Source organism: Rhinichthys klamathensis, unplaced genomic scaffold, assembly GCF_029890125.1.
Source record: "Rhinichthys klamathensis goyatoka isolate OS25496 unplaced genomic scaffold, OSU_Roscu_1.1 h1tg000035l_1, whole genome shotgun sequence".
Lineage (NCBI taxonomy): Eukaryota > Metazoa > Chordata > Actinopteri > Cypriniformes > Leuciscidae > Rhinichthys > Rhinichthys klamathensis.
In genome coordinates, this window is record NW_026606583.1 from 4,654,050 (window position 1) to 4,679,284 (window position 25,235).

Below are 25,235 nucleotides of genomic sequence, written 5' to 3' on the forward strand. Positions count from 1 at the left end.
ATAATTTGCGTGAAAAGGAATACAAGTTTTTGGTGTTTCGCTGCCGCCACTAGTGTTCATTTAAGCTGGAATCTGCAGTGAATTGTATGTTTAGGTGTGTTTTTGGAGTTTTGGAGCTTTTCTGCTGTTGTTTCAGTTATGTCCTCCAAGTGTTCCTCCCTCTCCTCTGCGGTTTGCTCAGTGTAAACACTAATGTAAGCAGCAGGGTATCGGTACTAGTATGAGACAGGTACTCTAATTTTGGGGAGGAGAGTCATTCCTGCAAAAACCACTGGCAAATATTAGTCATGGCTGATTGTAGGTTTGGTTCAGCACTCTCACCTGTGAAAAATTCCTGTAATGCCATTTTACTGTGGGGGTCTTGTCTGAACATGAGCAAACTGCACTCCGCAGCTTTAGCTGCCATTTATGGTGCCAATAGTCTCAGTCAGACGTCCACTAGAAAGTCACCCTACACTCTTGCTTTTCTAAAATAAGGAAGGATCTCAGATAGTAGATACTGCACCTCAGTTTGTCTGAGAAAAGCGGACACACACCAGTTTATCCTCTATTATCAGTGAGGCAAGGGCTCGAGTTTTACAACTCTACAAGTCCAAACTGTTCTATCTAAGATCACTGCAGTGACACCTGGTGACAGTGAGTGTCCTCAGGGCTCAGAAACAGTTCCTCTGTCTCTCATGACATCATTCCCATGCTCCAAGGGCAAATATGTTGCGGTTGTCAGCACAGAAGGTGAAAGTTAACATTGAATCAAGGAAGGAAACTGTTTAAAAACAAATTTGTCCTTAATAAAAAGCTTTATACATAATGAAATGAAAAATACATTTTAAATCATGTTCAGCAAAATATAGACTCTCAAAATATAGACTATGAATAGACATTCATATCAGTAGCCTACTAGTGAGTGGGACCCCTCATGGAGGCAGACATGTGGAGATCACATGAGCTGTGAAGCTACTCATTTTATATCCCACGTTAGAAAAGAAAATCGCTTGAGTTCAGCTTGACAAAATAGCACGTATAGTTTGAATGTCATGATCAAATTTACAGAAATTGAAAGCTGAGACTTTAGCTGCAGTCCCAATTCGCTACAAACTACAAACATGGGTAAAACGTGTTAAAAAACTACAAACATGGCAGATGTGCGAGACGATGGTTAAGTAGAGAGGTTTAGATAAAGGCGTTTGAGTGATAAATAATCGGTATCTAAACTGACGAAAGGATATTTACTTATTTTTATCCACATTATATGTCATCTGCAACAGCATTGTGAACTTTTATAAAGATACGTTTGTATGTGTCCCCTTTTATCTTTCTTTTTTCTTATGTTTATTTAGTGTATATGTAACCTTTTGTTGTGTTTACTCATTCGATAGAAAAACAAGATACGTTGGGTCATTAACACATTTCTTTCCAAAACTGTAGGAAATAAAATTGAATTGAACATGGAGGATTTTAACTGTGACAAGATGACTGAGAGCGCATTTTAAACAGTGACAAGATGAGCGAAGTGGGATGTCACTCCCAAAGCTTGCCTATTCTTCTACACACTCAAAAGTATGAACTTCACAAAAACAGTACATACTTTTAGGGCTCAGTATGAGTAGGCGAATTGGGACGCAGCATTTGCCTCTTAAAGTAACGAAACACAAAACTTATTGTGATTATTGGATGGAAGGCACACTACAAATCATGTAGTTATAATTTAACTTGTTTTAATAACTTAAAACAGCACAGACTATAGACTGATCTTGGGATTTACAGAAGGAAACGATATCAAATTATTGTCAACAATAGGTTGTCAACTCAGCCTTACTATTTTTACATCCTACAGTTTTGCAACAACAAAAAAATTCTAAAGAACATGCAAAATTTCCACTTGGTGTTGTTGGTGGTTGCCAGGGTGTTACTATGATATTTCTAGTTTTTAATACTGAATTTTGAAAAATATTTTCACTGTTTACTTTTACTGTTCCACTCTCTAAAGCCCAGAGTCATGTAAAAGAGCCTTAATTAATAAATTACATTATACAATACAGTATACAGTATTATACAATACATTCAGCTTGCTAACATATTTGTGTCATTTGCTTTTTTTGATACCTATATAAGTCCAAAACCGGTGCAGTTTTGTTATTTGATCAAATGCCATGGTGGCAGGTGTTTGGTTACAGGACGTCTCTGGCACTTTATTGAATCGCTTTATCCTCAAATCATTCTCATAAAGCTTTCAAGAGGGGAGGAATGAAAATAAAAGGTCTTCACTGCGCCTTTCATTTCAGGTCGGGGCTTGTTTGCCTTCTCTAATCCTCCTTTTCTCTGTTGCTTTTCTAGACCAAATATCTTTGGAATTTACCCCCTATGGTCATGTATTTAGGTGTATTAGTTTCTGCTGGGTTTTATCCAAATCAGGAACTACAAAATTCTGGTTAGATTTGTTCTGAAACGAAAGTAGTGTTAGATATTTTCTTATTGTGATGTACTTCTGAGTGTAAAAGATTGTAGGGCGGGGACTTGAATCGATGCATCGGTTGTTGATTGGATGTTGAGATGTGGGCGTGGCACTCAAAAGTGGAGCTTGCAGAGGCGGGGTTTAACCGCACTAAATGATTGGAGAAGTCCTGTATACATCACGAGAGAGAAGTCTGTCGTTTACACTAGAAGGTCCAGTTATGACATTTTGATTAAACATTGCGAGGTCAAAAAAAAGCACAGATAAATTATTCATAAGATCTATGCATTTAGAAAAAAGATAGGATGAATTTTCATTTCATGGACTTTAAGCCAGTTCTGTCAGGAGGACCACTATCGTCAAATACGATTGACAATTAGCATACAGTTTGGATTGGCGGTATGGTTCTGTTCTGGGCGAGAACTCCCTGCGCATCCATGCAGCCTAGCATAGATAAGAGCAAGAAGAGCAGCAATAACCCCCCTTAGGGTAAACAGGAGGAGCTGGGGATGGAGGAGGGTAATTAGCTCCTGAGAAACGCGATAGCTGCTGATAATACTGAAGGAGCTTATATATGTATACAGTGATAGGCGTCGTATTCCTATAGGTAGACGTGGATCAGCTGAGAGTCAGCTGATGCGAGCTTGACTAGCGTGACCTGCCAGAACTGAAGCTACGCTTAATTATTACGAAAAAAGACATTACATGCTTCACAGAGGTATCAATCAAGTGGTATGATATCAAGTCTTTCATTTAACATTTGCTGTTTTTCTGTAGGCTCTTAGTCGGGGCGCCCCAAGAGAAAGCCCAGCCCAATCTCAGCAAATTCAACATTAATGAAACTGGAGCCGTGTATTATTGTCCCGTCACTATTGAACAGGATGACTGCAGGAGGATGGACCTCATCAGTGCACGTAGGTATTCATATTACTTATCATAAAAAAGAAAAAATACTTTGATTTGTCCAAATATATACACTTACGTTTTAAAGTTTGGAGTCAGTAAGATTTTGAAATGTTTTTGAAGTCTCTTTTGCTCACCAAGGCAGCATTATTTCAGCAAAAATACAGTAAAAACAATAATATTGTGAAATATTATTAAAATTTAAAGATGTGTTTTCTATTTGAATATATTTTAAAATGTAACTTATTCCTGTGATCAACCTGAATTTTCAGCATCATTACTCCAGTCTTCAGTGTCACATGATGCTTCAGAAATCATTCTAATATGATGATTTGATGTTCAAGAAACATTTCTTATCATTATCAATGTTGAAATCAGTTTGTGATGCTTAATATGTTTCTGGAAAGTTATATATTTTTTCAGAATTATTTGAGTAATAGAAATAACAGCGTTTATTTGGAATATAAATATTTTGTAATATTATAAATGTCTGTAGTATCACTGTTACTTGATCAATTTAATGTGTCCTTGCTGGATAAAATTATTAATTTCTTACTGACCCCAAATGTTTGAATGATAGTGTAGATATGATGGCATTTTAGCTTTAGAAGCCAAATATCATTCACAGTGTTACTGTAGCTCAAAGGACATTTAAGGCATTCTGTTCACAGATTAGATAATGCGTCTCACATCTGCATATCACTCTAAAAATAATAATCTGGAGGGTTCAGACAGCCCTGACTGTTTCCCAAAATTCCCTGCTCCCGTTTTAGACATAAGTGAATGTTAAAACAAGCCTCAACACAGCAACAATAAAATGTACCAGTCTGAGTGGTGTCTCATTCCATGTTATTCAAAATACCTTTTTTACTCTAGCCTGCCTTTCTCTCTCCTCTATCAGGTCAGGGCGATCGGCTCATGTTGCAGGCAGGTATTTAGTTAAGAAATAACTTGATACATTCAGCACATAAAGCACAAGAAGTAACTTGGTCTGCAACTGGAAAGTTAGCTGTTTGAGCAGAAGCAGAGCTAGCTATTTTCTTAGCTTAGTTCTTGTTAGCTTTTTAGCTTACTTTCTGTGTTGGTATGCTAAAGTATGCTAAAAAAACAAACAAAAAAAGAAAACACTGCAATGCCCTAGAAACCACACTAGCTAATTTTGCTTCAGAAAATGTATTAAAGCACGCAGCCCCTGATATCTTTTGAATTCATGGGTAATATTATGGCTATTTACAAGACTAGCATCATGCTAGTCTTGTAAATAGCCATAATATTACCCATGAATTCAAAAGATATCAGGGGCTGCGTGTAGCATGTATCTTTTTTTATCACAAATATGTCACAGCTTTCAAATTCCTAAGTTCCTCCGTGTTCTTGCCCTGCAGCTAAGAGGCTAACAGTGAGGCATTCCCCTTGTGAACAAGTGCATTACTAAATGTGCACTTGTAGAGTACTTCAAATCTTACAAGTATATATTTAAAATCTGTCCTTGCAGATTATATAATACAATAAAATAAGAGATACCCATGAATTTAAAAAATGCACTTTATCAAATGAAATGTTTCACTTTAAAATACATTTTAAATCATAAGGTTTTAATAATCTTTTGACATATTTTAAAGTACACTTATTTTTATGCTAAAGGACATGTAAAGTACCTGTTTATAATTTTAACTAGTGTGTTATTTAATATTTTAAACGTACTAAATTAATGTTTACCATTACAAATGTGCAATTACAAATATATTAAATACAATTGAAATGACATTAGATTATTTTAATTTACCATAAATGCTTGTCAATACATTCAGCAGTAACCTTTAACCATATTTCAAAGAAAATAGAGGTAAATATTAAATGAATTCCTAATTTAGCAGATCAAAAGCACTCTTAAGTGTTACTAATATAATTTAATTATAATTTAATCTATAATACATTTTAATATAATTGTAAATAACATGCAATTAAGTCTCTGAAAAACTTCAGTATATTCTTTTAAAGTACATTATTTCTCTAATAATACTCTTTTTAGAAATGACATTACTTTTCACAAGTGGCTACTTGCGAATGTTATTATTATTTCTGTTTGAGAATCTCTCTCAAGCCAGAAACTGAGCACTCTACAACGAACTCATCCAGATTTTGATGTAATGAAATACTCTTTACAGGCAGACTGAGGGAATCAAATATCCATGTTTTAATATGTGTTTCTCCTCTAGCGCAGTCAACGGAGATGGTGGAGGGCATGTGGCTGGGAGTGACCGTGGCCAGTCAAAGGAACGGAGGACGTGTGCTGGTGAGATGAGATTCTTCTTTGGTTCCCTTTTATTTTAGTATAAACATTTTCAAGACCATCGCTTGAAATTCACAAGTGTCGGACCCCTTCTCCGGACTCAATGAGCAGGTCAGATGCACTCTGTTCTTCAGTTTAGCTCAAACCCTGCTTTTACACACCAGCCTGTCATTAGCAAGTAAGCTTGCTAAAGAAAAGCAAAAAAAGCAAAAAAAAAGAAGAAAAAAAGAAGATACTAATCAGAATTCCTCATGTTCATCTCTTCTTTCATGTTGGCAGGCATGTGGCCATCGCTATGTGAAGAAACTGCTGGGCGCTGAAGAACAGCAGCGTATGGTGGGCAAATGTTACGTGCGGGGAAACGACTTGACCTACGACCCTACTGATTACTGGCAGTCTGACACTTACGAGCTGTGCGACTTCAACTATGACCAGAACTTGGAGGGCATGTGTAACATGGGCATCTCAGGGGGCATGACGGAGAAAGATGTGTACTTTGGGACCCCTGGCAGCTTTGTGTGGCAAGGTGAGTAAAAGAAGAAGTATGGGAAAATCCACAAATGGTTCATGTGGAAAATGTACTGGCTTCTTTAGCGTGTGTCAGCTCACCATTATCACATAAAAAGAGGGTCATATTAAAAAATCGAAGTAATTCTTCTGTTTATAGGCACTGTCCATATGAAAAGCAGAGACACCAACTCAGATTTTGCCGGAGATGCCAATGAAAGAAGCTTCAGTATGCTAGGCGAGGACAGGCTCAACATCTACATAGGTGTGTACTGGGATATTTTACTGTGAATCACATCTTGAAAATGTTGGGAAATAACTAACTAAAAGTAACAGAACTACTAGTGTGCCAGTAGCTCAGTTGTTTTCTAAGCAGAGAAACTACTTACTTTTTCCAGTGAGTACAATTGTCACGCAACAAAACCCAAAACCATATGAAACATTGCTAAGTCTGATTAATTTTAGTGAATTGGTTTGTATTACCTTTCGTGCAGTGTATATTACACAGTAGCTGATGTAAAAGGTCTTAAAGTGAATGTAAATGATCTAAGTGTCCAACAAATAAAGTGATTGTCTCCTAAAAGAAAGAATAGATTCTGAACTTCAGCAATTCCAGTCTCACTTCCTGTTACAAACCTAACAATGTAACAAATTTGCAAAATGCCAGCCTACGGTCTTCATTGGCTGCCTGCAAATCCACATTACATGCATTTCCAAATTGATACGGTAAAACCGACGCCATTGTAACCTTTAAAATAGCATAAAATACCTTTAAATGAAACCATTAAAAAATGGCTCACTGATTCATGTGAATCTCTTTGCAGTTTTCTGCATGGCATTTTAATGCATGACACTGAATGTCTTTTTTCTATATAGCAAATAATAATCTTACAATAATTTATCAGTAATGTTTATGCATTAATTACAATTTTGTTTGTACTGTTAGTGTTCAGTTTTAAATTATTGAACGATTATTGATCACGTATTGAATCAAGTATAAAGTGTTAATTGGTCAACAATATCAGTAATATTTATCAAATTTAATAGTGTTTTTGTAAGTATTTAGTGTTATTTAACCAATCATCTTTTAATAATTTGATCCATTTTTTTATATATTAATTATGTGACAAATTCTTTGTTTAATTTTTTTTGTTTCAGATATATACAGCACTGTTTTCATTGAATAAAATAAAATAATAATTGTAGCATAACTTTTTCCTTCTTTTTCAAAAGAGTCTCTTGACTGTAAATTAACTTTATAGTAGCTTGACTGGCTTGGTCACACACTTGGCAGTTTGAGAACACTCATCTCTTTCCTCAGGTTACTCTGTGCTGGAGGACATGAAGTTACTGGATCGCTCGGAGTACACTGTGGTGACGGGGGCTCCCAGAGACAATTTCAAGGGTTCAGTGATCCTGGCAGAAAAACAAGATATGGTTCTGAACCCACTGATGACGATCCCAGGAGAACAAATAGGGTCGTACTTTGGCAGCTGCTTGGCGGTAACAGACCTCAACAATGACGAGTAGGTCAATCACCGTATTGTTACTGTAAAAAAGTCTTTTTTATTATAATATCTTAGTATTTGATGTTTATTTGATTTTATATCACATCAAATCGAGTATACATATTCAAAAGAACACATCTTAGTTGTTTTTTTGTCCGTACAAAGAAATTCAATGGGATCCAATTCATCACTGTATGAAAAAGCGCTAGTCACAGTTTTGTACTATTGGTGAAATTTGCCAATATCACCGTTTGCATATCAAGTTATCATCGCAGAGATTGATCCGTACGACGCTTCACTAAGTTTAAAAGTCAATTGAAAGGAAGTAGACCAAATCATGTCTAACGTTCCCCATGCGCGCTTGCAAAGATCCCATTGAGCTTTATTACTTAAGCATGTCAACAGATGCACGGCTGAATGCATTTATTTGGCAGCATTCTCATTCTTTACTAAAGCTTCTGTGAAAATAAACACGAGTCATTCAGACATAACATGTCGTTTGTGTGGTTTCATGCTGTTGTAGCTGGAACGACCTGATCGTCGGAGCGCCGTTCTACTTTGACCGCTACAAGGAGGAGGGAGGAGCTGTTTACATCTTCATGAACGAGAACGGTTCCTTCCAGAAAAAACCCAGCTTGGTTCTGAAGGGGAAAAAAGGTTCAGGGTTTGGATTTGCTGTTGCTGCAGTGGGGGACGTCAATCAGGACGGATTTCAAGGTGGCACACCTTTTATGAACACGCAATTGTTTGAAAACGCCATTTTAAAATTGTATGCTGTCATAAAATATGATCATATTATTTATAAGCATGATATATGTCACATGAGCATGGAGTTAAAAATCATTTAATACTTTTATTCAGCAAGGACGCATCAAATTGATCAAAAGTGACATTTATAATCTTATAAAAGGTTTCTATTTCAAATACCGCAAATGCTGTTCTTTTGTACTTTCTATTCATCAAAGAATCCTGAAAAAACAATGTTTTTTTCCATAAAAAGTGGAGCAGCACAACTGTTCTCAACATTGATAATAATAAGAAATGTTTCAGCAAATCAGCATATTAGAATGATTTCTGAAGGATCATGTGACTGAAGACTGGAGTAATGATGCTGAAAATTCAGCTTTGCATCACAAATTACATTTTAAAATATATTCAAATAGAAAACAGATATTTTAAATCATAATATTTCACAATTTTACTGTATTTTTGTTCAAATAGACGCGCCTTGGTGAACAAATGAGATTAATTTATAAGATTTTAAAAATCTTACAAACACAAACTTTTGAATGGTAGTGTATAAATGCAAAGTGTGTCATTTCATGTGATGTCATAATGCTGCCATCTGGAGGCCATGGAGAGTTAGTCACGTGTTCTGGGGTTTGTGTCTTGTTTTGTTCATTCAGATTTCGCTGTTGGTGCTCCGTTCCAAGACTCTGGGAAAGTCTTTATATGGATGGGAAGTAAAAATGGAATAAGCAAGGAACCCAGCCAGGTAAAGCAAAACATCATAGGGTTTTTATGGAACAGCTTTATTTATGATTTTGGAGTGACTTTTCGACAGCTACCTACTGTTTCATATCATTGATAATTACGTGATCATAGACCATAAATCAACAGTTGATCGTATCTGACCTATCTGGACCTTGTATTAGAGACCGTGGGAATAAGAACGGATGATTTACTGTATGCTCTTTCTATTAGGTGATCGAGGGGAAATCATTGGGTCCCAGTGGCTTTCAGACGTTTGGCTACTCTCTCAATGGAGGAATGGATATGGATGGAAATGATTATCCTGACATTTTGGTGGGCTCCATGGACGACCGCATCGCTCTCTTGAGGTTCAGTCTTTCAACAGTGTTTGTATATATAGATGTTGATAGTATTCAGAGGGATTTTGCAATATTCTTTTCCCAAACGTATAAACAAATACTTTCAATCAAAAGTTTGGGCACTCTTAAATGTATGTTTCTCATGACCTTAAAATAACTTTTTAGTCCTTGAAATTAGCTCTGTAGACAAATATTAAGTGTGCCTACCAACGGATTGATTGAGTCATTGATTGATTGATTGATTGAGTATATTATATTTTATGTCATTTATTGTATTTAGTAAATGTATGTGAAAATTATGTTTTATATCATTTATATTTATTTAAATCTATAAATAAATAAATGTATTTTTATTATTAAAAACCACATTATTTATTTATCTACTTACAGTAACTGTCAAAAGTTTTATATGTGAATATATTTTAAAATGTAGTTTATTTCTGTGATGTCAAAGCTGAATTTTCAGCATCATTTCTCCAGTCTTCAGTGTCACATGATCCTTCAGAAAATATAATCTAATATGATGATTTTGATGCTCAAGAAACAATTCTTAATATTATTAACGATAACATTTTTGTGGAAACAGTGATACCATTTAAACATTTCTGGTAAGATAAAGGAGAAGAAAAAGAAATTAATACTTTTATTCATCAATGATGCATTAAATTGATTAAAAGTGACAGTGAAGACATTTATAATTTAATAAATGCTTTAATAAATTTAATAAATACATTTAATAAATGTAAATAATAGCTATTTATTGAACTTTCAATTCATCAAAGAATCCTGAGAAAGAATCACCATTTCCGCAAAAATGTTAAACAGCAAAACTGTTTTCAACATTGATAATAATAAAAAATAATAAATGTTTCTTGAGCAGCAAATCCTCATATTAGAATGATTTCTGAAGGATCATGTGACACTGAAGACTGTAGTGATGATGCTGAAAATTCAGCTTTTCGTTACAGAAATAAATTACATTTTACAACATATTACAATAGAAAACAGTTATTTGAAATTGTAATAATATTTCACAATTTTTCAGTTTTGACTGTATTTTTGATGCAGCTTGCAAAGCATTAAGGGGGTCGCACACCGGACGAGAAGCGCAGCGCCGTGTCGCGCAGCGCCAGGTCTTTAAAATTCGAACACATTATTCTCTATGAGAGTACACACACCGGCGGCGCCATTCGGCGTCTGTCCGCGGCGCCCAGCTACGGCTCAGGACCTTGTTCAAAACCCTGCCGTGCCACAGAGCGCCATTTGCATAGTTTTATATTAAATTTACATTTATTTGTCTCAAATCGTCGTTAATGTACATGGCTTCACCCCGTGCTGTTTTCACTCGGGTTAGCTAAACGCTAGCTAAATAAATACTATTGTATTATGTGACATAGTTGCCTAGACAACGGATAACGTTACAACAAAATAACAGACTGAACGTGATAGACACTTTTACTTGATTAACATTCAAACATCAGCTATTATTCAATGAACATAAAAAAATAAATAATTAATCAAGATAAAACACACATCGTGCAGCTGTTCTACCAGGAGTTGATTCAAAATTGTGCTCGCGCCATTAGAATGTGCGCGTCCGGTGTGCGATACCTGGAGTTGTCCTAGACGTGGCGCGGCGCTGCACTGCGCTTCTCGTCCGGTGTGCGACCCCCTTTAGAGTCTACTTTTTTTAAAAACAAACAAATTTTAATTGTATCCAAATTTTTGACTGGTACTGTATATACATACATACATACATATTGTACGTATTCGTACACATACATACATGCATACATACAATAGTAACAGTCAGCAAGCATCCAGATGAACACCAGATACCAAATGGCTGTGGTCCCTGCGTGCTTGTAGCGCCCCCTGCTGGTCACAAGAGTTCAACTAAAAATCGATCTGAACTGTGATAACCAAAAAATATGTGATGCAGATGCTTGATGTGTGTTTTCCAGGTCGCGTCCGGTCATCCACCTCTCCAAAAACTTTACAGTGGAGCCGAAGATTGTGATTCCAAGCCAGTGTGTGAATTCCTGGTAAGATGCACATGCATTTGATTTTGACTGCATTAGCTGTCAAATTATTATGTTATACTTGTCCTGTAGTAGCATTTAAAATAGTTATAATATGTTATTTTTATAGCATAAAGGTGAAGATGTGTTTCAGTTACACTCTCAGCAATGGAAACAAAGCCTTCAAGAAGGACATCAGTAAGTGAAACCCTGATTCAGGAGTGTTTCATCTGTGTTTAATGGATAAACCGCACACTGTTTGTTTCCTCCTGCTTCAGTTGTGAAGTTCACTGTAGACGCGGACCAGAATCGCCGTGGTCCCCGAGTCCGTTTCCTTGACAACAACCAAAGCACATATACAGGCCGTGTCGTTTTCTCTGCTCCCACGTGTCACGAGCTGGAACTTAGTGTTATTAATGTGAGAGACCACCATGCACATACAGTACACACACACACACACACACATACTTAATATGTGGTTTAAGGGGACTCTCCATAGGCGTAAGGATTTTTATACTGTACAAACTGTATATTCTATCCCCCTACCCATCACAGAAAAATTGTGTTATTTTTGAATTTGAATAAAAACAGTTAAATATGTTTTTTAAGTCATTTAGTGTACGTGGGCCACGGGAGGTGTCCTCTTAAACCATGTTTACATTGTAATATTCATGTGATTATACACATTGGTGTGCTTATAAACCATATATACAAGAACACACACACACATATTCACACTGATGCAAATCCTGCATTTAGATAGCCACAGTAGGGTATTATCTGTTTGATGGTAGTAATTATAATAATAAAAATTAATGATAATGTATATATTTATTTTTAATGATGTATTATATTTTATTTAATTATGCATTTATTTCTAAAATAATTAATTGATGTATTATTATTAATAATAATAATTTATATATGTTTATTGATATTTGTTTAAAAAATAAATGATATAGTATGTTATACAATGTATTAATTTATAAAAAAGTAAATTAATGAATAAATAAATATATTTATTATTATTATATTTAACAACAATAGTGCATTTATTTATTTATTTATTTATATTAATTTTATCATATATTTAGTATACTTTATAAATAAATGAATAAATACATGAATATAATTATTATAAATAATTGTATATTTATATTATATTTATATTAATTATATTTTATGTTCTAAAGTAAATTAATTAATTTTATTAAATATAACAATAATGCATGTATTTATTCAAATTAATTTTATAATATATTTTAGTATAATTTATAATTATAAATAAATTAAAATTAAATATTATTATTAATAACAATAATTATCTATCTATCTACAGCATCTATCTATCTGTCTAGGAAAATCAGTCAACATATATAAAATGTATATTATAATTGTATTTAATGCATACAGAAAATTTGCTGTCAAATTGATTAGTCGCGAATGTTTGTACATATATAATATACGTGTGTGTATATATATACATATATATATAAAACTTTCAAATCGATCTGAGAAGTATGGTAGTATGCAATTCTGAACCTGTGGTCTGTGTTTAGTGAATGAAAAGAGTTGTTTTCTCCCCTCTCCAGAGTCCAGTGATGGACAAACTTCAGCCCATTGTGTTCACACTGAACGTGTCCCTGTATGAGCAGAAAGCAGCAGCACAACAAACATTACAGAACCTGGACGCTTTCCCTGTGCTGAGCGGCCAGCAGACCCAGACTGACAAAACTGAGGTACAACCAGTCTGCATCTCCATCTCAGCCCAACACAAGCCTCTGCTCGAAGGTCTTGAGTGTGCTTTGCTGTGTTTTCCCTCAGATCAACTTTCACAAGGAGTGTGGTGATGACAACAGGTGTAGCAGTAACCTGCAGCTGAAGGCCATGTTTGCTGATGAGAATCACATTCCCTTCCCAAGGTGAGGATTCTTGATGGAAACTGCTGAATATGAATATACACACACAGACATGAGCAGTCATTCAAAGATGGAGGTTTCACAGCTACGTTCAGTTGTCTTTTGAGTGAAAGCAGTAATTCAATAACACGATATACTATTATTATTTCAATTATCTTCTAATTTTGGCAGGCTTATCCACAAATCTAATGATTACTGTACTGAAATCAATTAATGAATTAATAAAGTCTGAAATCAAAGTATCTACTTTTTATTTTAATATACAAAGCTAGTCCTCCTCAAAAACTATTGCTTGAATACACATGGAAAATATGCTGGTTTGTTCACAGTCAAACTATGGAGTTCAACAGTAACATTAAGAAGCTGGTGATGATGGTGGTTGTTACTAACATGCCCGATGAAGGCAGGCAGGCCGAGGACGCCCATCAGGCCATGCTCAACATCACCATCCCCCCCACACTCAAATACTCAGGAGTGCGCACTCAGGTGAGTCCACATGGGGACGCTGTTTCACAGAGATGATCTCTTTCATGTCTCAAACAACTGTGCTTTCCTGAACTATAAGAGCAACATCTGAGCAATACATGATGTACTTCATGTACAATTTTCCCTTTGATTTGGGATTTGCTTCGTACAATATGTTGCTAGGTTGCTACATTTGAATTTAAGTTCCTGCTTGAAACTTTTTCTAGTTAATCTTATTAATCAAATCTTTTCAATGCTGTTCTCTTGGTTTGTCTTCATTACAGCCTGGTTTTGAGTGCAGATTAGACGACACCATCATATGCGATCTGGGAAACCCATTTAAAAGCAAACAGCAGGTAGCAGTCTTGCTGAAACCTGTCCAATGTGTAACCTTTCTGAAGATTTGCATGTAGGCTACATTAAAAAGCCTCTCTGATTACTCATTTTCCACGGGCCATTTGAACGAAGTCAGCTAATCAGACTGTACAGCTGAAATGTTTTGCTAATTTATTCTCTCTCTTGATTTCCGTCTTCACAGACCTCATTGAAAATCATCTTTGAGACCTCTGGTATAACACTTTACACAGAACAGATTGAATCTCAACTTCAGCTCTCCACGTACGTATGTAGTAACTGAGATGGTTTCTGGTTTATACAGTATACAGTTCCCCTCAATTATTCCCCTCAACAAATTGTGCATAAAAGACAAATCTGACTGACTGAACGGTGTTTGTGTTTGTCTTCAGTATAAGTGAACAGAAGGACCTGTATCCTGTTCCTGTCTCCCTCAACGTGAAGAACACAGTCCTCACTACCTTTTCCTTGTACGTACCTTGATATATTGTTAAAAATAAGAAAAAATATTTTGATGATTTATCTGTGCATGTTAAACATGTTAAAAAAATTTGTCTGTCAGTTCACCTTTTAGTGCTTATTAATCCTGTTCTGTACACATATAATTCAGTTATTTACGGGAGTGACAACTGCATTCTACAAACCAAATTAAGATGCAGGTAGTGACAATCAAATTTACAATAACTCTACATGGTGTGTAGGGAAGTGAACTGAACAACTAGTTGTTAAGGACGTATTTAAACGTGCACAGGGAAAGATATACAAGCGTTTACTTACTTGTGTTGCCAGGTCTTGCAAGAAAAAAACAGCGAACAAGAACAAGCCCATAATAAACTGAAATAAATCAAAATGATTTACATTGAAAATAAGACCAAAATACCGTTACCCACACGCTCTTTTTAAAGGTACAGTATGTAAGATTTTGTATCAAAATATCCAAAAACCACTTGCACATTATATCTTTCTTTCAATTGTGTACTTCCATTATCCTAAATGTTTCCAAGAATTTGTAAATTCAGAGAAATTCACAATTTTAAAAAGTTCACTTGTCGCCTGTCAATGACGTAATATCCGCGTTATCCCTGGTTTCCGCTTGTACTGCCTTAGCAACCATGGCAACAGACATGAACAACTGCGTAGTGCGTAACGTCTAGCGGCACGCTGTTGCTGTTTTATTCAAACATTATGGACCATGGCAAGCAGACTTTGGGACAAAAGTAGAAATAAAACGAGGATCAATATCGGCGTGGTGTTTTCGAGATGCCGAGAGCTCCGTGTCTGCGACTAACTTTGACTTGACAGAGACGCTGCTCTTGCATGTACTGTATTAGACAAGTGAGCAAATGTACATACAACAAATCAATGTTATATAGCTCAACATGATGAAATGTTAGAATATGTTCAGTATGTTATTCTAATTTTGATCTAGCTTAGTCTCATATAGCAAACAAACTAACACATAGAATAACATTATAACTTTCAACACACTCAAATGCTGTTTAGTGTGATAGTGTAGACCAAGTGAAATTCAGCACTTGCGGGTAGTTCGGTTGAATGAAATGTCCTTATTCCTTTATATCCGCGGGACTCGTGTGTGGCGCTGATATCTGTCTCTCATTAGCAATCGTGCCATGCTTCATACCACAGTCATGTTAAAAAACATGAATGTTTTCACTCATACATAAACATTATTAGATCCATCAGCATGACAGCAAGTCCCGTCATTCCGCTTATCACTGCATCATCAACCTACGCCTTTGTTATTGTAAGAGGTTAGCGACCCCTAGTGGCAAAAAAAACAAAACAAAAAAACATAATGTAGCATTAATAAATCCATAAACTTGATCACTATAAAAACACAACGCCTCTGTAGATGGTAGTTTAGTTAAAATTGCAGTCTTTTGTCATTGTAATATTACTTTGGTCAAATAGCGGATGCTAAACACGCGAGATGCCAGAATGATGCGATAGTATTTAAATGCAGTTGTCATTTCTGAAACTTTACAGTGTGTTCGTGGCCAAAAAATGTTTTTAAACATAAACCCTTCAGTGTTAAAATTCTGTGTTATTTTAGTATCAAGATACTATTATAGTGTTTACTAATATTTAGAATTTAGTTTTTAGTTTTATATTTTCACAGAATAATTAAAAAATTTTGTTTAAGTTTTTTATATTATTTTATTTCATTTAACATTTATTTTATTTCAAGTAACAAAAATGTTTGATTCACGGTTTTATTTTCAGTTTAAGCTTTAGTTAACTATAATAACTCTTAAATGTATCAAATATATGCACTCTTAAGTCCTAATACAACAAAAACAGTCCTGATGATCTTCGTTTAAACTTAAGAGAGGTACCCCTCCCTTCATTGCTCCGCCCCCAGAATGCATGAACACGCGATGCAAGAGTAGATGTCTCTTTATCATAGCTGAAGCAAAGCAAATTAAATCTTTGTTAGCGAAAATGACGAATGAATGACAAAGAAGAACAACACGACAACACACCAGGTCCAGACAAACAATGACACTCAAAACTGTCCTGTTACTATAGCTAACATTACACAACAGCATATCTTGGTTCTGTGAATCATAGCAAAACTAATGTTACTCACGTATGGAGCAGAAACAACACAACCTCAGCATCTGTTTTCAGGCCTCCCCGCTCAGCTCTCTCCAGCGCTGGAAAGCTTTTCTAATATTAGCACAGGTCCTAATAAAGCTCTTGCCTGATCATGAGCCTTCTTTTTCCAGTGATATTTCTCTGAGCTTTTCTCTTTTGTAATGTCTCTCGCCCATCTCTCTTTCTACAGTCTTTCTTCAAATCTCCCTCTTGCTCACTCTCTCTCCTCTCTCATCATGAGTGGACACGCCCCCTACTGCTGATTGGCTACAAGTGTGTTGTGCTGCTTGGTCCGATCCACTTTCAACAGCGCTTCTCAGAAATCCCTTACTGCACCTTTAATGCTGTGATTGTCATTCTCTTCCTGTCGTGTGCAGAGAAAAGTCAGTGATTGACACGTCCTTCAGTGGCAGTGTGACCGGGGAGTCTGCCATGAACAGCACCAGTGATGTGGGGAGTCCGCTGGAGTTTGTGTTTCGTGTGAGTGTGGCTTTATAGGTTTGTTTGGACACGCACCAAAAATTATTTCTATTTTAATGTATCAGGCTCAAATCATTTTAATTTTATACAATATTAAGCTGGAGCAGATTCTCAAAACAACAGTGGAAATCAAAAGACAACATCTAAATAGACCAAAATGAGATCTGAGCCCACTTTTAAAGCAAAAGTTCACATAAAAATTAACATTCTGTCATCATTTACTCACCCTAATGTCGTTCCAAACCTGTATGACTTTCTTTCTTCTAAGAAACACAAAACAAGATATTTTAAGGAATCTGTTTTGTCCATACAATAGAATTCAATGGTCACCAGAACTGTTTGGTTACCAACATTCTTCAGAATATGTACTTTTGTGTCACATGAGGGTGAGTAAATGATAATGTAAGTTGTGGGTGAACTATCCTCTCTTAAGCTCCCTTTAGCTCAAATGTAAAAACGTTATAAAAAGGTGAATTATGTTTACATTCCAGGTGAAAGTGCTTGGAGAACCTCTGGGAAATTTGGGAACTCTGATGATTGACTTTGAATGGCCTTTTGCGGTAACCAATGGAAAATGGCTGCTGTATCTCACAGAGATAGTGATCAAAGGAGCGACGGAGTCCCGCTGTGTCCCACCGGGGAAGATTGTCAACCATCTCAACCTCACAGTGAGTCTGAGGAAATGAATACAGCAGCCCACAGTTACTCGTTTTCAATTCCATTCACTCCATTCGGTTGTCATCTCTTCCAGTTGTCAGATCGAGGTACTAAACGATCTAAGAGAGAGGCGGGCTCTGCGTATCCCCATGCAGAAGCTTCTGTTAAAGTCCTGGCACCTCGTAAAGTGCCCCATTTGCTGGTGAGGCAGACGTTTGCTCTCTGAGGAGTGATTTTCATAGTGTCCCACCAGTTGTTTCATCATCCTAATGTCTTTTATCTCTGTTCAGGAGTGTTCAAAGCTGACGGCCCACTGTCTGACCTTCTCCTGCCCGCTGCACAACATGTCGACTCAGGCGGAGATCAGAGTCAGGTCACGAGTGTGGAACGGCACCTTGCTGGAGGTTTGTACAGTGGCTGTTTATCAAGTACTCTTTGTCGTGGTGTTCACTAAATGGCTCCTGGAATCTTTGTGGTTTTCTTGCAGGATTATGCCAATGCCCTGCGAGTGGAGGTAAAGGGGAAGGCCACGTTGAGACTGCAGGCCGACAAACCGGCCATCAAAATGGACAACCAGACCAGAGATGTCAGAGCTGTTCACATTAAAGTTCACACAATGAAGAATTATTTACTCACCCTCATGACGTTTCATAGTTCATAACCTCCATGGACTGTCAAACTCCAAAAAAACTGTAAAAGCACCATTAAAGTAGTCTAGACTCTAGACCAGGGGCTTTCAAACTGGGGTCCGGGGACCCCCAAAGGGGCCGCAAGGGAGTGACAAGGGGTCAGTGGAAAAGTCTACAGAATTTTTTTTTATACATATATATATACATGAATAAATAAATAATACGATTCAAATAAATAAATGAATTAATACAAATTAGATTAAAATATATATTTTTTAAATTGATTAATATATTAAATTGATTCAAATAAATAAACATTAATATAAATAAAAAATAGATTAAAATTAAATAAATAAACAAATAATACATTTAACAGTACATTACTATAATTAGTAGAGAAATATAAAATGAGTTTCTATTAAGTTACATTATTATAGATTTATATTTTGAATGTTTTAGTGGATAAATTGGTAGATGCCTTTTACATTTTATGAGGGTCCCCCACACGAGGATGATCATATTTGGGTGTCCGTGGCATCTAAAAGATTGAAAACATTATTACTCTCTAGACGACTTGTGCACTCTATTGTATAGTAAGTCTTCTTAAAGGGGTGGTTGATTATGATTTCACTTTTTTAACTTTAGTTAGTGTGTAATGTTGCTGTTTGAGCATACAGTAAACAACATCTGCAAAGTTACAACGCTCAAATTTCAAAGCAAAGGGAGATATTTGCTTTTAAAGAAATTGCATTTTAAAGGCACACTATGCAGGTTATCCGTTTTTGTCAAACAGCGACCCCTAAAGTCGCTGTGGAGTACTTGTATTTAACGTTACTGTCGTAAATACCACTCACGCAGAGCGTCTCTGCACTCACGGCCTGATACCCCTTCGAAGCTGTTATATTAAGGTACTAATCTCGCATAGTGTGCCTTTAAATAAGAGATGTGTTTTTGAACTCAACCTGAGCGCTCGTGTCCGCTGCTATCAGTGTCATGGATACATAGTGTCTCCTGTGGCGGCGCGCGCGCAGTCTTCACTCGGACGCGCTCTTCAATCTATTGCCGTTGCGGAGACTCTTTATTCATTCCGGTGAAATCACAAAATAAAATGCACACAAACTTAGAAAGATTTACTTACTAGTCCATCAACAAGATCGCCAGGTCAGCATCACTGTTGCATCCAGTGCTGCTTTTTAGCTCGCGCCAACAAGTGAAAAGCCCGATCGAGTGGGACTCTTGTCCGGTTCCTCACGCGGTCAGATTCTCTTTTCCTTTGCCTAGTCTCTTCCGACCGCGTTTTCTTTGCTTTTTCCATCTTCGAGTATCACGTCTGAAATGCTCGCAAGTGTCTTCGTGCTTCATATGTTGTTGTTGATGTGTGTGACGTCGTTGCCGTAGAGCATGTCGTGATTCTCGCGAGATTTGTCGGGGGCGCTCCTCTCAAACTTGCATTGCTGGTTTTTCCAGCGGCGTCCCCCCCAAGCTTTACTACCAGCATGATTCACCCTACTATGAGTTTGTTTACTACCGAAATGACTTTGAAGCTGTTATATTAAGGTACAATTATTGCATAGTGTGCCTTTAAGGACTACAACAAACGGCTGGAAGGGACTACACAAGCTTCCTCCCGGGTTAGTGACATCACCAACCCTAAAATGTACAAAAACCCCGCCCCCGTGAAAGCGATTTATAGATTATTATGACAGAATATGCTAATCAATGACTAGAAGATAACTACACATAAGCTACATAAATTCATCAACTAACCATTCAGAAATGTCCTGTTCTACATGTTGTCACTTCTTCTTGAGTCTCTCCATCATTGTCCGACTCCAGTTTAAACATAAAAGCCTAAAGGTTTCTGTCAATTTCTGTCTGTGTGAGGTAAAAAGACACAAGCTGTTGTAGCTCCGCCTACTGCGCCAGGAGCAGCAGCTCATTTGCATTTAAAGGGACAGACACGAAAACGGTGCGTTTTTGCTCACCCTCAAAAAGTGACAATTTTAACATGCTATATAAATTATCTGTGGGATATTTTGAGCTAAAACTTCACATACACACTCTGGGGACAACAGAGACTTATTTGACATCTTGTGAAAAGGGCATTATACCACCCCTTTAAACACCTTGTAATATACTGTACAAGTCATATTGACTAGTTTAAAAGACAATTAAAGCGTAACTTTGCTGATTTTCATAGCGCCTTATATTGTTACAGTGTCTGTAGGATATGCAAATAAACAATGTTTACTCATTCTCCGTGTGACCTGGATCAAAAAATTCATGTTCATTTGTCAGCAAAATCTTACCAGATGACGCAAACGCGTGAAAACTACAGATCGGCATTGTTCAGCCCACGGACAGTTAGATTAACAGAGGGTTAGTAACCAAACAGTTATTGTAAGAGTAGGGTTATCACTGGAAATTGTGCTTTTTTGTGGTCACTATAAACTCTGAATCCTCATTTATTTATTTTTGTCCGGAATGACATGAGAGTGAATAAATGATGACAGAATGTTAATGTTTGGATGAAATGATTCTTTAAAATATTCACAGTTTAACCCCTAATGACATGGCTAAAAGCTCATCTACTTTGAATGTCCTTGTGTCTCTGTAGTTTTCAGTAAACATTGACCCGGTGCTGGGAGAGGAGATGCCGTATGAAGTTCCTCTCTGGATCATCATTGTTGCAGCGGTTGCAGGGATACTGTTATTAGGCATCATCAGTCTCATTCTGTGGAAGGTATTTGTGCACTTATATTTGGTCAACAATCCCTCAAAATCAAATAAGGAGTGTTAAAAAAATACAAATAAATCTGCACATCATTTAAAATGATCTGAAATCCAGGTCAAAATTGGGCTGGGAAGTATTATGTTATACAGTATGCTTGAGATGAAATGGTAGAAATGTGATACAGACTAGACAGAATTGAATGAATTGGTCACAGGTGTGTGCTATTTTATGATGGCATTGAATATGGATCATCTGGTCCATCTGAGTTGATGTCAGTGTTGGGGGTATTTTACAAGTAACGTGAGTTTCGGAATCAGAATACTTAGTAAAAGTAATGGATTACTTTTAAATTTACAACAAACTTTCTAAATTACTTTTTAAAATGAGTAACGCAAGTTACTTTGTTTTTCCATTGACTGACTGACTGACAGCTCTCCTGTCTCCATATTGAGAGAAATCAGGAGTAAGTGCAGAGGCGCTGTGTGACGCCTCAGAAAATTAGAAAATGACACAAACCTGCAATGATTAAATATGTTAAATTATACAATTATACTTTATGTATTTAATCTCACTTTATTAACTAATGTCTTTGCTGCTGACATTTGATGATCAATTATTTTACTTATTTAGAAATATTATTACAGTTTAAAAATAACTGTTTTCTTTTTTAATATATTTTAAAATGTATTCCTGTGATGCAAAGCTGAATTTTCAGCATCATTACTCCAGTCTTCAGTGTCACATGATCCTTTAGAAATCATTCTAATATGATGATTTGCTGATCAAGAAACATTTCTTATTATTATCAATGTTGAAAACAGTTGTGCTTCTTCATGTTTGTGGAAACCCTGATGCATTTTTTTCTAGGATTATTTAATACATAGAAAGTTCAAAAGAACAACTTTTGTAACATTGTTAAAGTTTTGGATGTCAATTGTATTAATTTAATGCATCCTAACTGGAAAAAAGTATTAATTTCTTAAAAAACAAAAAATAAATCATACCGACAACAAACTTTTGAACTATAGTGTATACCATTAGATACAATTACCTAAGCATGAAATTAAGTTTTGATCATACCATCCACTTTTAAGCATTTTTCTAAAACATTTATTTAACAAGGACGGTTAATAGACCCATATGACAGGACAGATTTAAACCACATGCTTGCAGTCCATGAAATTACATTTTACTGCACACCCTTGATGTGAAATGTCACCGCATCTTGTTATCTAAATTAGTAATAAATGTCCCGCCTTGGGCTTCGCCCCTCCTCCACAGTGCGGTTTCTTCCGACGGGCCAGCAGGAGGGAGATGTATGAGGCCAAATCTCAGAAAGCAGAAATAAAGATCCAGCCCTCTGAGACAGAGAGGCTGACGGAGGAAAACTGAGCCTGCGGGGCCCGTGGGCCGCTATGGCAGCACCGTTAGGGCCCTTCGGTAAAGCAGAGCCAGGATCTCTCCCTGGTTAACATACGCTTTTTCTGACTTTTCACTTTGGAAACCTGTTACTCACATTCTAACCCCGTAATCCCTTCACCGCCAGAGTCAGATAACAATCTCCTCTTTTCTTATTCTGTCTTGCTCAGTAAACTAACCTTAAATATTCCTTCATAAAATGGACCTCAAATGGGAATCTCAATGAAAACTTTTTTTTTTTCATTAATGAAATTTTACATGTCAGTACATTCTTTTTTCCCACTGTAATCTGCCCACTTTTTCAGCGGTTTGGGATCCAAAAGTAATTTTTCCATTCATTTTTCCCATAGGAATTTTAGTTTTAAGCCATGAACCAAACCAGCCCGCTACAAGATGAATCATAACATTACAAACTTTGATTTGAAAACAAAAAAGTGAAAATCTGACAAAAAATGCAAATGCAAAGCAAATACCATTGATTAACAACCTCGTAGCTCACAGTATGTCTGTCTTTAAAGTTTTATCCTTAAAAATAAATATTCCCTATGTTGAAAATGAATGGAGTTTTTACTTCCGGGACCTGACTGTTTCATTCTGTTGAAGCAAAGAGATTCTGTTTTTTTAATGTTGTCATGTTTATGCATTTATACAGTGTTATGTATTCACCCCAAAACTATTATTTTGTCATCATTTACTAACCACATATTATTTATTTTCTTCTGTGAAACACAAAATGAGATGCACAATTTCCAAGCTGCTATTTTTTTAAACAAGGACAGTGGATTTTTACTGCAAAGCTCCAAAAATGACACACAAAAAAAAAAACATAAAAAAAGTATGATAAATATGACTAATATCATTTGTGCTTGCATTCAATTAAAATTTGATGCCAGACAACTTTTCTTGTGTCACATTGAACAATCATGGCGCAGCAAATTTGAACAAAGCAAATGAGAAACGAAGCCATGAAAAGTTTTTCAGTGAATAACAGTTTAAATTTTGGTCTGTTTCTCACAAATTTATCAAATGGCTTGACAAGATCTGAAATATAGTGCACACGTCATATGGATTACTTTTATTTGTATTGCTTTTGTGAAGTTTTTCGGAGCTTTGCAGCATAAATCACTGTCTACTTTCATGAAAAACACTTAGGTTAGAATGAGGATGAGTAAATGAGAACTTTTTAATTTGGGGATAGTTATATTAAGAAGCATATCTGTTACTCTTACCTGAAATATTTCTTGTCTTCTCTGTCTGTCTTGCGCAGTGTGGTTTCTTCAAGAGGGCTGTTTACTACAGGATAATGCCAAAGTACCACGGTGTGAAAATACGTAAAGAGGAACGCTATAACTTGGCCTTTCAGTCCGAGCAAGAACTGAGCAAGAAACTCTGGGTCACCAACTGGACAGAAACGCATGAATATTACTACTGACCTCTTCACCTCTCTCCGTCCAGAGCCAGGGGAGCGTGACGATTGGAGGATGTATTTTACTAACCCCGGATAACTCAACAGACACTGGACACTGGCGTTTGGAGACCTTATTCACACGCAGTGAGCTATTGAGAATATGTTTTGATATGTTTGTTGGTCTGTGTGCAATATCATGTTTTGTAGACCATTAAACCACTTTCAGCAAAGCCAGATTGTCGGCATTGTCTGGGACGTCTCTAACCTAGTACTGATGAATTGATTTCTTTGACTATTTTGCAATCTTCATGAACATGTGATATGTTTTGGTTTCAAGCGTGTGCTTTACTGCTTTTTTAATTTCATTCCACTATAATAGTTTTTTTTTTTTATGTAATCAAGGTGATATACTAACTTTCTTTCCCCCTTATGTTGAGGTCAGAAGATAGTTTGAAGTCTGCTAGTTTACCTGCCAAAGCAGTGGGTCATTTCTACTTGACATTTCCATCCTGCTATAACTGATCTGAGAGCTGTTCTCATAAAACAGCACTGAGGAAATAGACACGATTTCCAGTTCTGCTGAATTTAATTGCATTTTGTTTGGATGCTTATTTTGTAACACTGTGCAAGTTTAAGAACTGCTCTATTTTTCCAGCTACTTCCTCCCGTGGAGAAAGACTCTTAAAAACAAAGGTTCTTTATTGCCATCAGTGGGTCCATGAAGAACCGTTAACATCCACTGAACCTTTCCAGCGCACAAAAGGAAAAGTGGAAAAACGGTTCTTCAGATTATTGAAAAGAAATTAAAATGACATTTTTTTTAAAGAAAAAAATGGATCTTTTAAGAACCGTTCACTGAAAGTTTCTTTGGGGAACCAAAAATGGTTCTTCTATGGCATCGCTGTGAAAACCTCCTTTTGGAACCTTTATTTTTAAGACTACAATGTCTAAGTGTGTAAAATGTTTGCTCAAATCATTATGTTCCTATCAGAATTAGTTGGCTGGATCTCAAACGAAGAACAAAAAACTCAAATA

At 36.2% G+C, this 25,235-nt stretch overlaps 1 protein-coding gene across 1 annotated transcript in view; it reads left to right on the forward strand.

Annotated features, from left to right (window-relative positions):
* The window catches only part of itga3b (integrin, alpha 3b), a 43,622-nt gene extending 19,457 nt beyond the window's left edge, over positions 1-24,165 (forward strand). Inside the window, exons 2-26 of the mRNA XM_056245958.1 lie at positions 3,230-3,366; positions 5,575-5,651; positions 5,928-6,174; positions 6,316-6,420; positions 7,477-7,681; positions 8,187-8,380; positions 9,070-9,158; positions 9,368-9,504; positions 11,460-11,540; positions 11,647-11,714; positions 11,795-11,934; positions 13,109-13,255; positions 13,341-13,438; positions 13,765-13,921; positions 14,185-14,256; positions 14,439-14,518; positions 14,647-14,724; positions 17,251-17,353; positions 17,845-18,021; positions 18,105-18,212; positions 18,301-18,414; positions 18,498-18,596; positions 21,257-21,382; positions 22,655-22,813; positions 24,060-24,165. Of these exons, the coding sequence (XP_056101933.1) occupies positions 3,230-3,366; positions 5,575-5,651; positions 5,928-6,174; positions 6,316-6,420; positions 7,477-7,681; positions 8,187-8,380; positions 9,070-9,158; positions 9,368-9,504; positions 11,460-11,540; positions 11,647-11,714; positions 11,795-11,934; positions 13,109-13,255; positions 13,341-13,438; positions 13,765-13,921; positions 14,185-14,256; positions 14,439-14,518; positions 14,647-14,724; positions 17,251-17,353; positions 17,845-18,021; positions 18,105-18,212; positions 18,301-18,414; positions 18,498-18,596; positions 21,257-21,382; positions 22,655-22,765 (2,950 nt within the window). The 3' untranslated portion in view covers positions 22,766-22,813; positions 24,060-24,165. The remainder of the gene's footprint in view (positions 1-3,229; positions 3,367-5,574; positions 5,652-5,927; positions 6,175-6,315; positions 6,421-7,476; positions 7,682-8,186; positions 8,381-9,069; positions 9,159-9,367; positions 9,505-11,459; positions 11,541-11,646; positions 11,715-11,794; positions 11,935-13,108; positions 13,256-13,340; positions 13,439-13,764; positions 13,922-14,184; positions 14,257-14,438; positions 14,519-14,646; positions 14,725-17,250; positions 17,354-17,844; positions 18,022-18,104; positions 18,213-18,300; positions 18,415-18,497; positions 18,597-21,256; positions 21,383-22,654; positions 22,814-24,059) is intronic.
* Positions 24,166-25,235: the final 1,070 nt, after the last annotated feature.